Source organism: Triticum dicoccoides, chromosome 3B, assembly GCF_002162155.2.
Source record: "Triticum dicoccoides isolate Atlit2015 ecotype Zavitan chromosome 3B, WEW_v2.0, whole genome shotgun sequence".
NCBI classification, from domain to species: Eukaryota; Viridiplantae; Streptophyta; class Magnoliopsida; order Poales; family Poaceae; genus Triticum; species Triticum dicoccoides.
In genome coordinates, this window is record NC_041385.1 from 395,051,720 (window position 1) to 395,070,589 (window position 18,870).

An 18,870-nucleotide genomic window follows, 5' to 3' on the forward strand; every position below is an offset into this window, starting at 1 on the left:
CAGAGGGGGAGGAGGCGCGCGGCCCATGCTGGCCGCCTCTCTCTCTCTCTCTCCACTAAGGCCCATAAGATCCATTACTCTCCCGGGGGGGGGGGGGTTCCGGTAACCCTCTAGCACTCCCGTTTTCTCCGAAAATGCCCGGAACACTTCCGGTGTCCGAATATAGCCGTCCAATATATCAATCTTTATGTCTCGACCATTTCGAGACTCCTCATCATGTCCGTGATCACATCCGGGACTCCGAACAAACTTAGGTACATCAAAACTTATAAACTCATAATAAAACTGTCATTGTAACGTTAAGCGTGCGGACCCTACGGGTTCGAGAACTATGTAGACATGACCTAGAACTATTCTCGGTCAATAACCAATAGCGAAACCTGGATGCCCATATTGGTTCCTACATATTTTACGAAGATCTTTATCGGTCAAACCGCATAACAACATACGTTGTTCCCTTTGTCATCGGTATGTTACTTGCCCGAGATTCAATCGTCGGTATCCAATACCTAGTTCAATCTCGTTACCGGCAAGTATCTTTACTCGTTTACGTAATGCATCATTCCGTAACTAACTCATTAGTTACATTGCTTGCAAGGCTTATAGTGATGTGCATTACCGAGAGGGCCCAGAGATACCTCTCCGACAATCGGAGTGACAAAACCTAATCTCGAAATATGCCAACTCAACATGTACCTTTGGGGACACCTATAGTACTCCTTTATAATCACCCAGTTACGTTGGGACGTTTGGTAGCACCCAAAGTGTTCCTCCGGTAAACGGGAGTTGCATAATCTCATAGTTACAGGAACATGTATAAGTCATGAAGAAAGCAATAGCAATATACTAAACGATCAAGTGCTAGGCTAACGGAATGGGTCATGTCAATCACATCATTCTCCTAATGATGTGATCCCATTAATCAAATGACAACACATGTCTATGGTTAGGAAACATAACCATCTTTGATTAATGAACTAGTCAAGTAGAGGCATACTAGTGACTATATGTTTGTCTATGTATTCACACATGTATTATGTTTCCGGTTAATACAATTCTAGCATGAATAATAAACATTTATCATGATATGAGGAAATAAATAATAACTTTATTATTGCCTCTAGGGCATATTTCCTTCAGTCTCCCACTTGCACTAGAGTCAATAATCTAGATTACATAGCAATGATTCTAACACCCATGGAGTCTTGGTGCTGATCATGTTTTGCTCATGAGAGAGGCTTAGTCAATGGGTCTGCAACATTCAGATCCGTATGTATCTTGCAAATCTCTATCTCTCCCACTTGGACTTGGTCCCTGATGGAATTGAAGCGTCTCTTGATGTGCTTGGTCCTCTTGTGAAATCTAGATTCCTTTGCCAAGGCAATTGCACCAGTATTATCACAGAAGATCTTCATTGGTCCCGATGCACTAGGTATGACACCTAGATCGGAAATGAACTCCTTCATCCAGACTCCTTCATTTGCTGCTTCCGAAGCAGCTATGTACTCAGCTTCACATGTAGATCCCGCCACGACGCTTTGTTTAGAACTGTACCAACTTACAGCTCCACCGTTTAATAAAAACACGTATCCGGTTTGCGATTTAGAATCGTCCGGATCAGTGTCAAAGCTTGCATCGACGTAACCATTTACGACTAGCTCTTTGTCACCTCCATATACGAGAAACATATCCTTAGTCCTTTTCAGGTATTTTAAGATGTTCTTGACCGCTGTCCAGTGATCCACTCCTGGATTACTTTGGTACCTTCCTGCCAAGCTTATTGCTAAGCATACGTCAGGTCTGGTACACAGCATTGCATACATGATAGAGCCTATGGCTGAAGCATAGGAAACATCTTTCATTTTCTCTCTATCTTCTGCTGTGATCGGGCATTGAGTTTGACTCAACTTCACACCTTGTAGCACGGGCAAGAACCCTTTCTTTGCCTGATCCATTTTGAACTTTTTCAAAATTTTATCAAGGTATGTGCTTTGTAAAAGTCCTATTAAGCGTCTTGATCTATCTCTATAAATCTTGATGCCCAATATGTAAGCAGCTTCACCGAGGTCTTTCATTGAAAAACTCTTATTCAAGTATCCATTTATGCTATCCAGAAATTCTATATCATTTCCAATTAATAATACGTCATCTACATATAATATCAGAAATGCTACAGAGCTCCCACTCACTTTCTTGTAAATACAGGCTTCTCCAAAAGTCTGTATAAGACCATATGCTTTGATCACACTATCAAAGCGCTTATTCCAACTCCGAGATGCTTGCACCAGTCCATAAATGGATCGCTGGAGCTTGCACACTTTGTTAGCACCTTTTAGATCAACAAAACCTTCTGGCTGCATCATATACAACTCTTCTTCTAGAAATCCATTCAAGAATGCAGATTTGACATCCATTTGCCAAATTTCATAATCATGAAATGCAGCAATAGCTAACATGATTTGGACGGACTTAAGCATCGCTACGGGTGAGAAAGTCTCATCGTAGTCAACCCCTTGAACTTGTCGAAAACCTTTTGCAACAAGTCGAGCTTTATAGATAGTTACATTACCATCAACGTCAGTCTTCTTCTTAAAAATCCATTTATTCTCAATGACTTGCCGATCATCGGGCAAGTCAACCAAAGTCCATACTTTGTTTTCATACATGGATCCCATCTCAGATTTCATGGCTTCTAGCCATTTTGCGGAATCTGGGCTCATCATCGCTTCCTCATAGTTCGTAGGTTCATCATGGTCAAGTAACATGACTTCCAGAACAGGATTACCGTACCACTCTGGTGCGGATCTTACTCTGGTAGACCTACGAGGTTCAGTAGAAACTTGATCTGAAGTTTCATGATCAATATCATTAGCTTCCTCACTAATCGGTGTAGTTGTCACAGGAACCGGTTCTTGTGATGAACTACTTTCCAATAAGGGAGCAGATACAGTTATCTCATCAAGTTCTACTTTCCTCCCACTCACTTCTTTCGAGAGAAACTCCTTCTCTAGAAAGGATTCGATTTTAGCAACGAAAATCTTGCCCTCAGATCTATGATAGAAGGTGTACCCAATAGTCTCTTTTGGGTATCCTATGAAGACACATTTCTCCGATTTAGGTTCGAGCTTATCTGGTTGAAGTTTCTTCACATAAGCATCGCAGCCCCAAACTTTAAGAAACAACAACTTTGGTTTCATGCCAAACCACAGTTCATAAGGCGTCGTCTCAACGGATTTTGATGGTGCCCTATTTAGCGTGAATGCGGCCGTCTCTAAAGCATAACCCCAGAACGATAGCGGTAAATCAGTAAGAGACATCATATCGCACCATATCTAGTAAAGTACGATTACGACGTTCGGACACACCATTTCATTATGGTGTTCCGGGTGGCGTGAGTTGCGAAACTATTCCGCATTGTTTCAAATGTAAACCAAACTCGTAACTCAAATATTCTCCTCCACGATCAGATCGTAGAAACTTTATTTTCTTGTTACGATGATTTTCCACTTCACTCTGAAATTCTTTGAACTTTTCAAATGTTTTAGACTTGTGTTTCATTAAGTAGATATACCCATATCTGCTCAAATCATCGGTGAAGGTGAGAAAATAACGATACCCTCCGCGAGCCTCAACATTCATTGGACCACAAACATCAGTATGAATGATTTCCAACAAATCAGTTGCTCGCTCCATAGTTCTGGAGAACGGCGTTTTAGTCATCTTGCCCATGAGGCACGGTTCGCAAGTACCAAGTGATTCATAATCAAGTGATTCCAAAAGCCCATCAGTATGGAGTTTCTTCATGCGCTTTACACCAATATGACCTAAACGGCAGTGCCACAAATAAGTTGCACTATCATTATCAACTCTGCATCTTTTAGTTTCAACACTATGAATATGTGTATCACTACTATCGAGATTTAATAAAAATAGACCACTCTTCAAGGGTGCATGACCATAAAAGATATTACTCATATAAATAGAATAACCATTATTCTCTGATTTAAATGAATAACCGTCTTGCATCAAACAAGATCTAGATATAATGTTCATGCTCAACGCTGGCACCAAATGACAATTATTTAGGTCTAAAACTAATCCCGATGGTAGATGTAGAGGTAGCGTGCCGACCGCGATCACATCGACTTTGGAACCATTTCGCACGCGCATCGTCACCTCGTCCTTAGCCAATCTTTGCTTAATCCGTAGTCCCTGTTTCGAGTTGCAAATATTAGCAACCGAACCAGTATCAAATACCCAGGTGCTACTGCGAGCATTACTAAGGTACACATCAATAACATGTATATCACATATACCTTTGTTCACTTTGTCATCCTTCTTATCCGCCAAATACTTGGGGCAGTTCCGCTTCCAGTGTCCAGTCTGCTTGCAATAGAAGCACTCAGTTTTAGGCTTAGGTCCAGACTTGAGTTTCTTCTCTTGAGCAGCAACTTGTTTGTTGTTCTTCTTGAAGTTCCCCTTCTTCTTCCCTTTGCCCTTTTTCTTGAAACTGGTGGTCTTGTTAACCATCAACACTTGATGCTCCTTTTTGATTTCTACTTCCGCGGCTTTTAGCATTGCGAAGAGCTCGGGAATAGTCTTGTCCATCCCTTGCATATTATAGTTCATCACGAAGCTCTTGTAGCTTGGTGGCAGTGATTGAAGAATTCTGTCAATGACACTATCATCAGGAAGATTAACTCCCAGTTGAATCAAGTGATTATTATACCCAGACATTTTGAGTATGTGTTCACTGACAAAACTATTCTGCTCCATCTTGCAGCTATATAACTTATTGGAGATTTCATATCTCTCAATCCAGGCATTTGCTTGAAATATTAACTTCAACTCCTGGAACATCTCATATGCTCCATGACGTTCAAAACATCGTTGAAGACCCGGTTCTAAGCCGTAAAGCATGGCACACTGAACTATCGAGTAGTCATCAGCTTTGCTCTGCCAGACGTTCTTAACGTCGTCAGTTGCATCAGCAGCAGGCCTGGCACCCAGTGGTGCTTCCAGGACGTAATTCTTCTGTGCAGCAATGAGGATAATCCTCAGGTTACGGACCCAGTCCGTGTAATTGCTACCATCATCTTTCAACTTTGCTTTCTCAAGGAACGCATTAAAATTCAACGAAACAACAGCACGAGCCATCTATCTACAACAAACATAGACAAGCAAAATACTATCAGGTACTAAGTTCATGATAAATTTAAGTTCAATTAATCATATTACTTAAGAACTCCCACTTAGACAGACATCTCTCTAGTCATCTAAGTGATCACGTGATCCAAATCAACTAAACCATGTCCGATCATCACGTGAGATGGAGTAGTTTCAATGGTGAACATCACTATATTGATCATATCTACTATATGATTCACGTTCGACCTTTCGGTCTCCGTGTTCCGAGGCCATATCTGTATATGCTAGGCTCGTCAAGTTTAACCTGAGTACTCCGCGTGTGCAACTGTTTTGCACCCATTGTATTTGAACGTAGAGCCTATCACACCCGATCATCACGTGGTGTCTCAGCACGAAGAACTTTCGCAACGGTGCATACTCAGGGAGAACACTTCTTGATAATTTAGTGAGAGATCATCTTAAAATGCTACCGTCAATCAAAGCAAGATAAGATGCATAAAGGATAAACATCACATGCAATCAATATAAGTGATATGATATGACCATCATCATCTTGTGCTTGTGATCTCCATCTTCGAAGCACCGTCGTGATCACCATCGTCACCGGCGCGACACCTTGATCTCCATCGTAGCATCGTTGTCGTTACGCCATCTATTGCTTCTACGACTATCGCTACCGCTTAGTGATAAAGTAAAGCAATTACAGGGCGTTTGCATTTCATACAATAAAGCGACAACCATATGGCTCCTGCCAGTTGCTGATATCACATCACAACATGCCCTGCAAAGACAAGTTAGACGTCCTCTACTTTGTTGTTGCAAATTTTAAGTGGCTGCTACGGGCTTAGCAAGAACCGTTCTTACCTACGCATCAAAACCACAACGATAGTTCGTCAAGTTACTGTTGTTTTAACCTTCGCAAGGACCGGGCGTATCCACACTCGACTCAGCTAAAGTGAGAGAGACAGACACCCGCCAGCCACCTTTAAGCACGAGTGCTCGTAACGGTGAAACCAGTCTCGCGTAAGCGTACGCGTAATGTCGGTCCGGGCCGCTTCATCTCACAATACCGCCGAACCAAAGTATGACATGCTGGTAAGCAGTATGACTTGTATCGCCCACAACTCACTTGTGTTCTACTCGTGCATATGACATCTACGCATAAAACCAGGCTCGTATGCCATTGTTGGGGAACGTAGTAATTTCAAAAAATTTCCTACGCACACGCAAGATCATGGTTATGACATAGCAATGAGAGGGGAGAGTGTTGTCCACGTACCCTCGTAGATCGTAAGCGGAAGCGTTATGACAACGCGGTTGATGTAGTCGTACGTCTACGATCCGACCGATCCAAGCACCGAACGTACGGCACCTCCGAGTTCAGCACACGTTCAGCTCGATGACAATCCCCGGGCTCCGATCCAGCAAAGCTTCGGGGATGAGTTCCGTCAGCACGACGGCGTGGTGACGATGATGATGTTCTACCGGCGCAGGGCTTCGCCTAAACTCCGCGACGATATGACCGAGGTGGAATATGGTGGAGGGGGGCACCGCACACGGCTAAGGAATGATCCGTAGATCAACTTATGTGTCCTCGGGTGCTCCCCCCCCGCCCCCGTATATAAAGGAGCAAGGGGGGAGGTCGGCCGACCCTTGTGGGCGCGCCAAGGAGGAGGAGTCCTCCTCCTAGTAGGAGTAGGAATCCCCCTTTCCTACTCCTACTAGGAGGGGGAAAGGAAGGGGGAGAGGGAGAAGGAAAGAGGAGGACGCCGCCCCCCTCCTAGTGCAATTCGGACCAGAGGGGGAGGAGGCACGCGGCCCATGCTGGCCGCCCCTCTCTCTCTCCACTAAGGCCCATAAGGCCCATTACTCTCCCGGGGGGTTCCGGTAACCCTCCGGCACTCCCGTTTTCTCCGAAAACGCCCGGAACATTTCCGGTGTCCGAATATAGCCGTCCAATATATCAATCTTTATGTCTCGACCATTTCGAGACTCCTCGTCATGTCCGTGATCACATCCGGGACTCCGAACAAACTTCGGTACATCAAAACTTATAAACTCATAATAAAACTGTCATCGTAACGTTAAGCGTGCGGACCCTACGGGTTCGAGAACTATGTAGACATGACCTAGAACTATTCTCGGTCAATAACCAATAGCGGAACCTGGATGCCCATATTGGTTCCTATATATTCTACGAAGATCTTTATCGGTCAAACCGCATAACAACATACATTGTTCCCTTTGTCATCGGTATGTTACTTGCCCGAGATTCGATCGTCGGTATCCAATACCTAGTTCAATCTCATTACCGGCGAGTCTCTTTACTCGTTTACGTAATGCATCATTCCGTAACTAACTCATTAGTTACATTGCTTGCAAGGCTTATAGTGATGTGCATTACCGAGAGGGCCCAGAGATACCTCTCCGACAATCGGAGTGACAAAACCTAATCTCGAAATATGCCAACTCAACATGTACCTTTGGAGACACCTGTAGTACTCCTTTATAATCACCCAGTTACGTTGTGACGTTTGGTAGCATCCAAAGTGTTCCTCCGGTAAACGGGAGTTGCATAATCTCATAGTTACATGAACATGTATAAGTCATGAAGAAAGCAATAGCAATATACTAAACGATCAAGTGCTAGGCTAACGGAATGGGTCATGTCAATCACATCATTCTCCTAATGATGTGATCCCATTAATCAAATGACAACACATGTTTATGGTTAGGAAACATAACCATCTTTGATTAATGAGCTAGTCAAGTAGAGGCATACTAGTGACTATATGTTTGTCTATGTATTCACACATGTATTATGTTTCCGGTTAATACAATTCTAGCATGAATGATAAACATTTATCATGATATGAGGAAATAAATAATAACTTTATTATTGCCTCTAGGGCATATTTCCTTCAGCCTCCTCCTTGGCTCCTCCGCGCTTCATCAAACCGAAGACGGAGCCGGGGCTCACGGCCGTGAAAAAGGAGCCGGGGCTCCCTGCCGTGAAGACGGAGCCCGGCGCCGGAGAGCTCGACGACGCGGCGGCCCTGAAATGGGCGCGCGATGACTGGGTGCACATGGAGATGGAGCGCCAGCGCCGCGCCCTAGAGCAGTTCGAAGCTCGGCGCCGGGGCCGCGACGAGGGAGGCGTCATCGTCCTCGACGATAGCGACGACGATGACACGCCGCCACCGCCATCGGTCCGCCAGGGCGACGCCGGGCAGGGGTCCAGCAGGGGCGGCCGCGTCAAGGAGGAGAAGGCCGCCGTCGACGACGGCGACGGCGGCGACTTCGCCGCGCTCAACGACTTCTTCAGCCCATAGTTGTAGTTGTGGCCTTTTTTTAATAACTTTGCTATGTAAAAATGTCGAACATGTCGAATATATGCCCAATTTACCAAATTTTAGCCGAATTTTGCCAAATACTCTTTTTTTTAAAACATAAACTGCGTCTGGGGGGCGGCCCTGGGATCGGCGGCTAGGAAGCCACTCGCCCTCAGGCTGATTTTTTGCGCCGGCTCGCCCCAGATGACCATTTTACGCACTCCTTGATGGGCCAACGGCTGAAGATGCTCTAATGTGACGGCGCGGAGGCGACGGCGGTGCCGTCTTGCGCCTGCCGCGGCCATAGGATTAATCAATTTCTTTTTAGGGATATATAGGGTAATCAAAGTGATAGCCCGGCCAGCCTCATTGGGCTTTGGAGCGAAACCCGTCGTCGTCCTACCCCCTCTCCGGCCCAACCCACCAGCACTTCAGCTACTCCCTCTGTCTCGCCGTCGAGATGCTTCGGAGCCCAGCCGCCGCTCTGCTCCGCCGCCTGGCCCCTCGCCTCACCGGCTGCAGTGGGGGAGCCGGCTCATCCACGCGTCGGACCCTCCCTCCTTACATATCCTCCTCCTCCTCCTTCCTCGCGCGCTTCTCGTCCACGCCGACGTCCCCGCCGCTACCGTCCTCCGTCGGTGCCCACGACGATGAGGCGGAGGATGACAAGCTCCAGGGATCATCAAGCGATTCCGGCGCCAGGCTCAGCATTTCTGTGGACCGCGCCGGTCTATACAGCCCCCCAGGTCGCACCCCTCTCACTCTCATACACATTCACATTTTTTCACATGTTACGCGCATGCACATTGGGGTTTAGTGTTTCTGATTATGCACATTTGGTCTATGCGGCAGAGCACTCTCACGAGCCGTCGTCGGACTCTAACCTTGTCAAGCACCTTAAGAGCATCATAAAGGTATCGATGGTTCCCCCGCCCATTATTAGTCTTTAATCTCCATTGCTTGCAGTGTGGAAATGTGATTCGGTTGTCATTGGAAGGTTAGTTCCGGAGTGGGCCGATCAGCATAGCTGAGTACATGGAGGAGGTGCTTACAAACCCACAGTCTGGGTACTACATGAATCGCGATGTGTTTGGGGAGTCTGGGGATTTCATCACCTCACCAGAGGTCAGCCAGATGTTTGGAGAGGTAAGTGGTGCTCCCTAGCTGTTTGTCTTCCAGCATTCAGGTATTAGAATCTTTTTTTTTTGCGAGTACAGGTTTTAGAATCATGTAATGTGCCACACTTGGGAATTCAGTGATGGCATGGCAGAGAGATGGACTATCTGTTTCATGTATAACAATGCAACGATACACCACGTGATATTTATGAATGGTTGTGAGGCATTGTAATTTTTTGTGTTTGTGCACTTCCATTGCACATCATTTTTGCTGCACCACTATAGTATTATTGGAAACTATGATATTCAGAATCGTATTAAGTGTTTTATATTCGTATGGTGAATTTAATTTGACCAGTGGTTGATTTACTCGATTGGTTGATCTTATGCTATGGCTTATGAGATAAGAGTAAATAATGTTTTGCTGCTTTGCCTCAGCTGATTGGTGTGTGGGCGATGTGTCTGTGGGAGCAAATGGGGCAACCAGAGAAGGTGAATTTGATTGAGCTTGGCCCAGGACGAGGAACTCTCTTGGCAGATTTACTTCGTGTATGGTTTTCTTGCTTGTGTCTCTCCTTTGTCGAACTTCTACTGTCCTGTTTCTTAATGCATATGTCCATTTCAATAGGGCTCAGCAAAGTTTGTTAATTTCACTAAGGCGCTCAACATTAACTTGGTAGAATGTAGCCCTACATTGCAAAAGGTGCAGTACAATACTCTGAAATGTGAAGATGAATCTGTTGGTGATGAAAAAAGGACAGTTAGCAAGCTTTGTGGAGCCCCTGTTTATTGGCACGCCTCCCTCGAACAGGTTCCTTCAGGATGTAAGGGGCTCTTTCAGCTACAAATTTCATGTTTCTAAGTACTTAACCTCTATGGTATAACTGTGGATATCATCTAGGCACTTGTATGATAAACTCTTATACTGTCATTCATCTTTTAACCATACCATGAGATTTGTGGAATTAGTATGGTCTGATTCATTTGTTGTGGTAAAGAATGTGCTAAAGTACATAATGACATGGACCAAAAATAGACGGATCTATCGTTGATTTCCTTTTGAAAGCAACACAATCGCACAATATATATTATCCTCAACTTGCTAATGATGTTGCCAATTAGTTGGATGATCTTCAAGCACCTATGCTGCCATTGCTTATTTGCTTGCTAGCTTAGATACTTGGTGTATGTCGATGCTTAAACATTTTAGCTTCTGATGCTTGTAATCTCTCTGTTGGACTGCCTTTAGTGTTCTTCTACAAGTTGTATGGTTTATTCTGAAACTGGGTTGCCTTTATGTATCTTCAAGTTTTTGTGTTTCAAACATATTTTTGGGGTTTCTCTTGTTTGCCTTATTTTTAAGTGTCTTATCTGCAGTCCCCACCATAATTGTTGCTCATGAATTCTTTGATGCTTTACCAATCCATCAATTTCAGGTTGGTGAGCAGTCTGTTTCAGATTTTATCACGCTTAAAGATTAATTACTGTGCAATCGTTCCACTGAACAACCATTTTTTCCTGCAGAAAGGGTCACGCGGCTGGTGTGAAAAGATGGTGGATCTCGCAGGAGACTCATCGTAGGTTTTACAAATCTTAGTTAAGTATTATTAACCTTAAGTAAATGTGTAATTCTTACTTCGTAGCAGGTTTCGCTTTGTTCTGTCTCCGCAGCCTACAGCCTCTTTGATTTTCCTCTCCAAACGTTGTGAATGGGCTAGTCCTGAGGAGCTCGAGAAGGTTGAGCAGATTGAAGTCTGCCCAAAAGCAATGGAGATTAGCGAACAGATCGCAGACCGAATTAGCTCAGATGGCGGAGGTGCTCTGATCATTGACTATGGCAAAAATGGAATAGTGTCTGATAGTCTTCAGGTTTGCATTTTAAAATTGTTTCGCTACACCTGAGTTGAACTGAAGAAGTTGTTGACCGTAGTGTGTACAAAGCTCCAGCTAGTCCTGCCCCTGTGGCTCTCTTGACATAAATAAATTGCTAAAAGTAGACTGGCTAGTCTTTGGTGCTCACATGATACCCAAATTCTATTCCTTGTTTTGTACAGTATTTGGTTTTATATATAATGTGCTTGCACAAGGAATTATCTCATGGACTGTTCTTTTACGAATATCAATTCTGTAAGCAATAGACTAGTCTCTTGAATAAATGACATGTACATTAAGAAAACAATGATATATATGCAGGCAATCCGCAAACACAAATTCGTTCACATATTAGACGACCCTGGGTCTGCTGATCTCAGTGCCTATGTTGATTTTGCTGCGATCAAGCACTCTGCCAAGGAAGCTTCAGGTTTGCACTGTATTATGAACTCTTATTGCTTGTTTGTACTTTTCATGGCATGGCAAGCATTTCTTACCAGGCTTGTGTCTGTTGTTATCTTTGCAGATGATATTTCCGTCCATGGGCCAATGACTCAATCCCAGCTGCTGGGTTCTCTTGGTATCAACTTCCGGGTGGAAGCCCTTATGCAAAACTGTGACGAGAAGCAGGCGGAGTCTCTGAGGACAGGCTACTGGCGTCTAGTCGGAGACGGAGAAGCCCCATTCTGGGAAGGGCCTGATGACCAAACGCCCATCGGCATGGGCAGCAGGTACCTGGCCATGGCCATTGTCAACAAGAAGCAAGGCTCGCCTGTTCCATTCGAGTGAAAAACGGTGATCCCTTTCCTTTGTGTAATCTGTTAACCAGTGATGAAAAAAAAAAACTAAAAATAAGGAGACCCTCTGCAATTCCTGTTGAACTTGATGATATAGACAGTTGAGTTCAGAGCAGGCTTATTTGGGTAGGCTATTTCCTTGTATGCTAGTACTTGGTCGGGTTGCTCTCCTAGTCCTAGTAGAAGTACGTACTATATAATCACAGTGTTGTCGTCAGCGGGTCGTGCTATGATTTTTCTCGGTCTCTTGCTGCATTGTTGGTGAAGTTTTGTCGAGTGCCTGGTCCATGTATTACCGTGAACCAGTCCAGGTAGGTGCATCCAGTTTGAAAGTCTGCATTTTTGGCAGTCAAGCAAGTATTTATTCGATAGAAACAAGGAATTCTTGGTGTTTGACATACTGACTGAAGCAGTCGCAGAAGATACAAGGACCTACCGACCCTGGTTGCATGCATTGTTCCAACTTGGCATCTTGTTAAAAAAGCAGTACTAGTTTACGTAGTCTCAGAGAAACACACTGGTAAGTGGTGACCACAGGGAGGGAGTTGATCTGGTCACCAACAAGCGTCGAATCCATCCACGGCAGGTGGAGAAGTGGAAAGTGCGATATGATATGAAGAGCTGAGATGGAGGAAGGCTAGCTTCATTTACTTGATTTAGTCGTCTGAATTTCTGCTGAGTAGCACAAGTAATACTTGTTGATGTGTTGAACCAACAACCCATCGGGAGGAATCCATGGAGAAAGGGTGGGTGACTGACAGGGTGAGGTCGATCGGTAAAGATGGTGCTGCTTCTTTTTTAGGGGCGTTGGTGTGGTGATGTGTAACGAAAGATGGTAGAAAGGCAATTATTGAGAGAAGACAGGCAACGAAGACGGAAAAGCGTGTGCTGAAAATGGCCCCGAACCATGGAAACAGAAGAGAAAGAGAGCATCGAGGAAACCGCACGAATATGCACATATCCTATGCTGAATGAAGAGAACTCGTTGAATAAACTATATCACGTAGTACGTGCGCGCGCGCCTAAACAAGACAATCCTATGGCCATTCCTTTCACATCCCATGGCCATTCCTGCTGCACCGGCCGCATAGACTAAGGAAGGGCAGCCTGTTGAAGTTGAAACCTTAGCCAGTCCAGCCAAAGTCAGTCTCCTTTTATGGGCCGCAGCAGCAGATTCTTCCTGCCTTTGGAGGAGGAAGACGAGAGAAAACGGCGTCTCAACCGAAAGAAAGAAGGAAGGAAGCGCGTGCGGCAGGCAATCCATCCACGGGCACGGGCACGGGCACGGGCGGGAGCCGCATTGTCGCCGCCGCGAGGCCCACCGGTGTCTGCCGGTCCCTTGCCGACACACACACGATCTCGACACGGACCTCTCTCAGTGCCTCTCCTCTGCCTCCGCACGGGTCGGGAGGGACAGGTCCCATCGCCGACGTGCGTGCGTGCGTTCGTGCGCGCGACGGCGACAGCCCCCGCTTTCCAAAAGCGCACGCACGATGTGCCCCTTCCACCAACGACACGGATCCTCCTCCTTCATCGAGTCTAGGACACATTGGCCTACAAACTGTTCGTTTCTTCCGTTACGACTTGAATCATCATTTGTTTCCACATCGTCCATGACCCACACAGAGCGAGACGAATTTCCCATTCTTGATTGATAATTAAGGAACACACATCTGCTGCTGCTCCTACATAACACATTTGTACATGCAATCCCTTCATTCCTTCTACTACCTAAGCTACGACCAAAAGAACGCCATCATCAACCGCACCACTACTTGCTACTCAATGCTAACACTGTCATGCCACTGGCAGTGACACACAAAAGCTACGACTGACAAGGACTAGCACACTCCCATCCTTTTTTTCTTTTTTGTTTGCACGGTCAGATGTTACTTAGTCCAGAAACGCTTCCACCATGAATTGTATCATGACGACGCAATGCCGGGCTCCAGCTCCGGCGCGAACCCGTGCGTGATCTGGCCCTGATCCTCCCACACCAGCCCGATCTCGTAGTCCGGAACATACTCCTGCAAATTCATGCATACTACTACATGTCAACACACTGACTGACGGTGGCCACGTAACAGTAACAATATTGATTGATTGGTTCTGTATATAATTACCTCGAGCTTGAGAACTAGCTCCTTGGCGGTAGGAGCTGAGATGACGAGGTGCCTCGCGTCCTCCTGTATGAATCCTTCGCTCACGGCCATGTCTATGAAGGACAGGAAGAAGTTGTAGAACCCATCCACGTTGAGCAGCCCGATCTGCTCAGTCAATATCCACCAAAAGAGATCAGTCGTTAACCCCTACTAGTTACTGCTAATGCCTACTACTACTCTACTGTAATACTGTATTGATTGAGAAAGAATAGTAAAAGGGGGATCTAAGCATTAAGATTCGGCATAACAGATTTCTTCCACCTAGATATGATGGAATACAACATTTGATAGGGCCCCTCAAGCACAAATAATAGTGATAGATATGATGAATCGAAGTGGAGAACATTCGTTACTATAGTTATTAAAGAGATTATTCAAACCGTCCACTCCTCTACAACTTGTGATTCGTGGATGGGTCGTCTACCTTAGATGCCAACAATACATTCCTTTTTCAACGTAAATCCGACTGGCACAAGATCCTCCAAACATCATTCTAAATTCTAATAATACCTATAAACAATGGAGATTGCGGATCGCATGCTCCCCAAACTTATATGTTGGTCTCTGAGATGCTAGGCTGCTTAAACTACTACGTAGTATTGATCAATAATTTGCCATCCTCTAGATGGCGAAAGCTTCCAGCCAATCACATGGGGGATGGGACTGGGAGCACCACCGAGCCACAATCAAGGCCTAAACGACTTTGGCCTAAACTAATTGCCTGGATAGCCGCAGATCAGACAAGCAAGGGATTCGGAAACATGCAGGCAGCACGCATGATGGTTAAACTATCGCGCAATCATGAGCATATAATTAAGCTTTTGAGGCGATCGAATTCTTGATGCTGCTGCTACAAGGAACCAGAATTGGTCGTTACCGGCTTCTTGTGGATCCCAAGTTGGGCCCAGGTGAGGACCTCGAGCAGCTCATCCAGAGTCCCATAGCCACCTGTGGTGGTGCAAGAAATGCAGATTTTCAGATGTTGCGTTGAGGAATCCAGTGATTCAAATCACACATGACAGGAGATCCATCCATGTTGGGAGCAACTAAGATAAGATTCTCTCATACGTACCGGGTAAGGCAATGAAAGCATCAGCAGAGCGAACCATCTCGGCCTTCCTCTCGTGCATGCCAGAGACGGCTCTCACTTCCCCAACAGGCTCTCCAGTGACCTGAAGATTGAAGCAGTGAGAGGAATATTAAGCAGGCAGTACTAACAATGGTTGCGCATTTCAGCTTCCAACTAAATCATGTGTTCAAAACCCTCTACTGAAACTAGCAAATGCAACGAAAGAAAAAGGTCCTGAGAAGAAAAGGAAGTTCTTAATTTGCATGCAAAGCACCGCACACACATTTCTGTACGGTACGTACTGCACCTGCATGAGCTAATCATATAGTACTAGTAGTACCTTGGTCAATAACAAGGACAGTTAGTAAAAGTGCTACTATATTACTATGTTTTGACGAAAAACAGCATTGTGCTGATTTCATTCATTAAGATAGGATGAGACACCCCAAGAAATACAGGTCAAGGTTCAGGACGGCTGAAGGCCAGAAAGGGGAAGGAAAAGCTATGTTCATCTAGGTAGTAGTAGTAGTAGTAGTAGTAGTAGTAAAAAAACTCAAGTTATTACTATGTTCAGCTAGAGTAGGTTGCATATCCGGTGAAGTCCAAAGGCAAGGCAAGCGGGGCAGTAGTTTTGGATTGATAGTCGTAGTGGTACATTTAAAAGGGAGCACGCATTGGTCTTGGACCGGCGCACCATATTCATGTGAGCAACGTAAATGCAGAGAGAATTGAAGTGGATATGGCACGCACGCACGCACGCATGCCTAGCAAAACGGAGTAAAAGTAGAAACATGAACCAAATGGGGGAGTAGATGGATCGCTCACCTCTCTGGGCATCAAGGACTTGGGGATGACCCTGCCGGACAAAAGAGAAGAGCAAACAGATAGACACGTCAGTTTTTAGCATAAAGCAGTCAAACAGTAAGTAAGGCCACAGCTTTTTGCCATGGCGAGAAACTGGCAACCAAAACCAATGCCCACTACTCTTCCCTCCTAGTGTAGGCACATCACATTTAATCTAGCTGTGCATGTATAGGGAGAGAGAGAGAGATGGACTGAATGAGCACTGGTGGAATGGTACTAGGCAATAATTAGAGGGAGCCGAGGGAGGAGAGAAGGGGCACTCCAAGAGGAGTCGTCCATTTGGAGCATGCAGGCTAGGAGCCTTTCGGAAGCGAGTCCAAAAGGTGGTTCCACTCCTGTGAATGGAACCCAGACGCATTCAAAATGCCTCCCACTGCTGCCCCCTCTGGCCCTGGCCCTGGCCCAAGATCAAAGCAAACCAAAGGCTGCCTGCCATTTTGATACGTACTACTACAAAGAAGGCGCAGGGAGCATGCACGCATAGGAACACCACTCATCAAACAAGATAGATAGATAGATAGATAGAGCACCTGCATGCTGTGCAAACAAGCAAGAGAGAGAGAGAGAGAGAGAGAGAGAGAGAGAGAGAGAGAGAGAGGCAATGAAATGAAGTTACCCAATCACATGGCGTCCTCCATCATGGACTGCGTGGGAGACCAGGCCCATGAGCCCAATGGAGCCTCCTCCGTAGACCAGGTCGATGCCCCTCTCCACCTGCAACGCAAACAAGAAATCAAATTATCTTCTCAAAAAGAAAAAACAAGAAATCAAATTAAGGTTGGATTTATTGTGTTGAAATAGTAGTAGTATATGCAATAAGCAAAACATGAAAGATTGTTCCTTGGGGGAAGCAAGCAAGCAAGCCATCATTGTCTTCCATGGCCATGACCATGACGGACCATTTGGGAGAGCAGAAATGGCAAACGGATGCAGCAACTTGTAGCAAGTACTAGTACCATTTGTGATTTGTCCAGCGCGCGCGGTGCGTGAGGCGTGATGGCGCTACTACTATGTTACCAGCGTGGCGCGTGAGGTATGATCATGCGGGCGTGATCCATGCAGATAGATGCAGTGCGCTGTGCACCCCACGACGTTCTACAGCTCAGCAGCCAGCCAGCAGGCAGAAGCTAGTGACGTGCCATCGCCAAACAAACACGAACAGGAAGGCCAACATGTGGGGGCGAAGGAAATAAAAGAGGGGAGATCGAAGAAGATTTCCGTTGCCCCAAAATTTATAAACCCAAAAGAAAAGATTGTATTTCTATGGAGCCGAGCCTTGGCGTGGGCGTGAGCGTAAGCGTGACAGGGGGGAGGGGGAGGGGGAGAAGGGGAGACCAAGTACCAGCTCCTTGCCGAGCTCGACGGCGGCGTCCTGGTAGCTGGCCTTTCGGCCCTTGGCGCTGCCGCAGTAGACGCAGATCCGCCTGAAGCGGGAGCGCCTGTCCCCGCTCTCCGGGGCTACTCCGCCAGCCGCGCCGGCGCCGGTGTTCTTCTCTGCCATGGCCTCCACTGCCATCGCCTGATCCGTCGGTGTTGGGGCGGCCAGGGGGTGGAGGGGCGGAAGGTGGTTCTTGGCTTCGGGTAGGTGCTGATGGTGGTAGGGGAGGCGAGGTTGTGACTTGGAGACCTGAGTTGAGCCGGATGTTGTGGGGGGAAGCCTCCATTTATAGAGGAGGAATGGATGGATGGGTGTTGGTTGGTGGGTCCAACATTGTTGGGGCCTTGTCTTCTCTTCTCTTCCCCTCAACTGCTACTTTTCTCTCTCTTTCTCTGGTTTCTTCTTCTTTTATTTTATGACGACATGAAAAAGGGTGAAAAATGTTTCCTGGCTTTGTGTTTCATTTGTTTGGGGTCTTTCTAACCTTTTGGTATTTAGCGGCTTTGATGAGTTTTCACATTTAGTGCTAATTTTTGTTCAGTTTGAGTAAATTAGGTGGTTTTGTGTGTACTAAGAGAGACCGAGACAAGAAACGTGGCATTCTCTTCCTCTATCTAGGGGGTAGTAGTAGCAGTAGATGATCCCAACGAACAACCAACTGCAGTACAACGCGAGTGGTAGTATGAAAATTCACCTCCGAGAAGATCGGACCTGTTGCGCTTCCAAACCTAATTTATGTTGTCGTGCCGCAGAATTTGCCGGTGCGTGGCGAGCTTACGGTTGAGATTTGCACATGTTCCAGATGTGCGTCCTGATGAGTCCTATCCTCCTGTCCCAGCTGGACGTACAGTCACATCGTCGTACTACTACACCTTTGCTTTTTTGTTCTTGTTGTTGAACCAAGAGTGGCATGGCATGGCCAAATCGTATGGCCACAACAACATTAATCAGTTTCTTCTTTACCTTTTCAAGAGTATTTAACCAAAAACTACCACATTTGCCGGAAACGTGACAGAAAACTACCACTCTACGTTTTTGTGCGAAAAACTACCAAATTTTTCCTAAACCGTGGCAAAAAACTACCAACTCGCGTAATCGCTCGCTTTGCCCGCGCTAACCCCTATTCTGAC

General features: G+C 45.9%; 2 protein-coding genes across 2 annotated transcripts; one reads left to right on the top strand and one right to left on the bottom strand.

The window, feature by feature from the left end:
- Positions 1-8,861: 8,861 nt before the first annotated feature.
- Positions 8,862-12,543, top strand: LOC119276178 (protein arginine methyltransferase NDUFAF7, mitochondrial-like). Its single transcript, XM_037557185.1, has 10 exons — positions 8,862-9,226; positions 9,333-9,394; positions 9,483-9,626; positions 10,037-10,147; positions 10,227-10,422; positions 10,976-11,034; positions 11,123-11,175; positions 11,245-11,467; positions 11,792-11,900; positions 11,997-12,543. Exons 1-10 carry the CDS (start codon positions 8,941-8,943, stop codon positions 12,257-12,259), a joined length of 1,506 nt encoding a protein of 501 aa, XP_037413082.1. The 5' UTR covers positions 8,862-8,940; the 3' UTR covers positions 12,260-12,543.
- A 1,353-nt stretch (positions 12,544-13,896) lies between these two features.
- LOC119276179 (cytokinin riboside 5'-monophosphate phosphoribohydrolase LOG-like) lies at positions 13,897-17,987 on the bottom strand. Its single transcript, XM_037557186.1, has 7 exons — positions 17,705-17,987; positions 16,979-17,076; positions 16,324-16,354; positions 15,502-15,601; positions 15,307-15,377; positions 14,391-14,534; positions 13,897-14,294 (listed from the first exon to the last, which is right to left on the bottom strand). Exons 1-7 carry the CDS (start codon positions 17,876-17,878, stop codon positions 14,193-14,195), a joined length of 720 nt encoding a protein of 239 aa, XP_037413083.1. The 5' UTR covers positions 17,879-17,987; the 3' UTR covers positions 13,897-14,192.
- Positions 17,988-18,870: the final 883 nt, after the last annotated feature.

Coding starts and splice junctions, on each gene's coding strand:
- LOC119276179 (XM_037557186.1), bottom strand. CDS start 17,878: ATGGCAGTGGAGGCCATGGCAGAGAAGAACACCGGCGCCGGCGCGGCT. Junction 17,077..17,704: donor TCGAGCTCGGCAAGGAGCTG/GTACTTGGTCTC, acceptor TTTGCGTTGCAG/GTGGAGAGGGGCATCGACCT. Junction 16,355..16,978: donor GGAGGACGCCATGTGATTGG/GTAACTTCATTT, acceptor TTTGTCCGGCAG/GGTCATCCCCAAGTCCTTGA.
- LOC119276178 (XM_037557185.1), top strand. CDS start 8,941: ATGCTTCGGAGCCCAGCCGCCGCTCTGCTCCGCCGCCTGGCCCCTCGC. Junction 10,423..10,975: donor CGAACAGGTTCCTTCAGGAT/GTAAGGGGCTCT, acceptor TCTTATCTGCAG/TCCCCACCATAATTGTTGCT. Junction 11,176..11,244: donor GATCTCGCAGGAGACTCATC/GTAGGTTTTACA, acceptor ACTTCGTAGCAG/GTTTCGCTTTGTTCTGTCTC.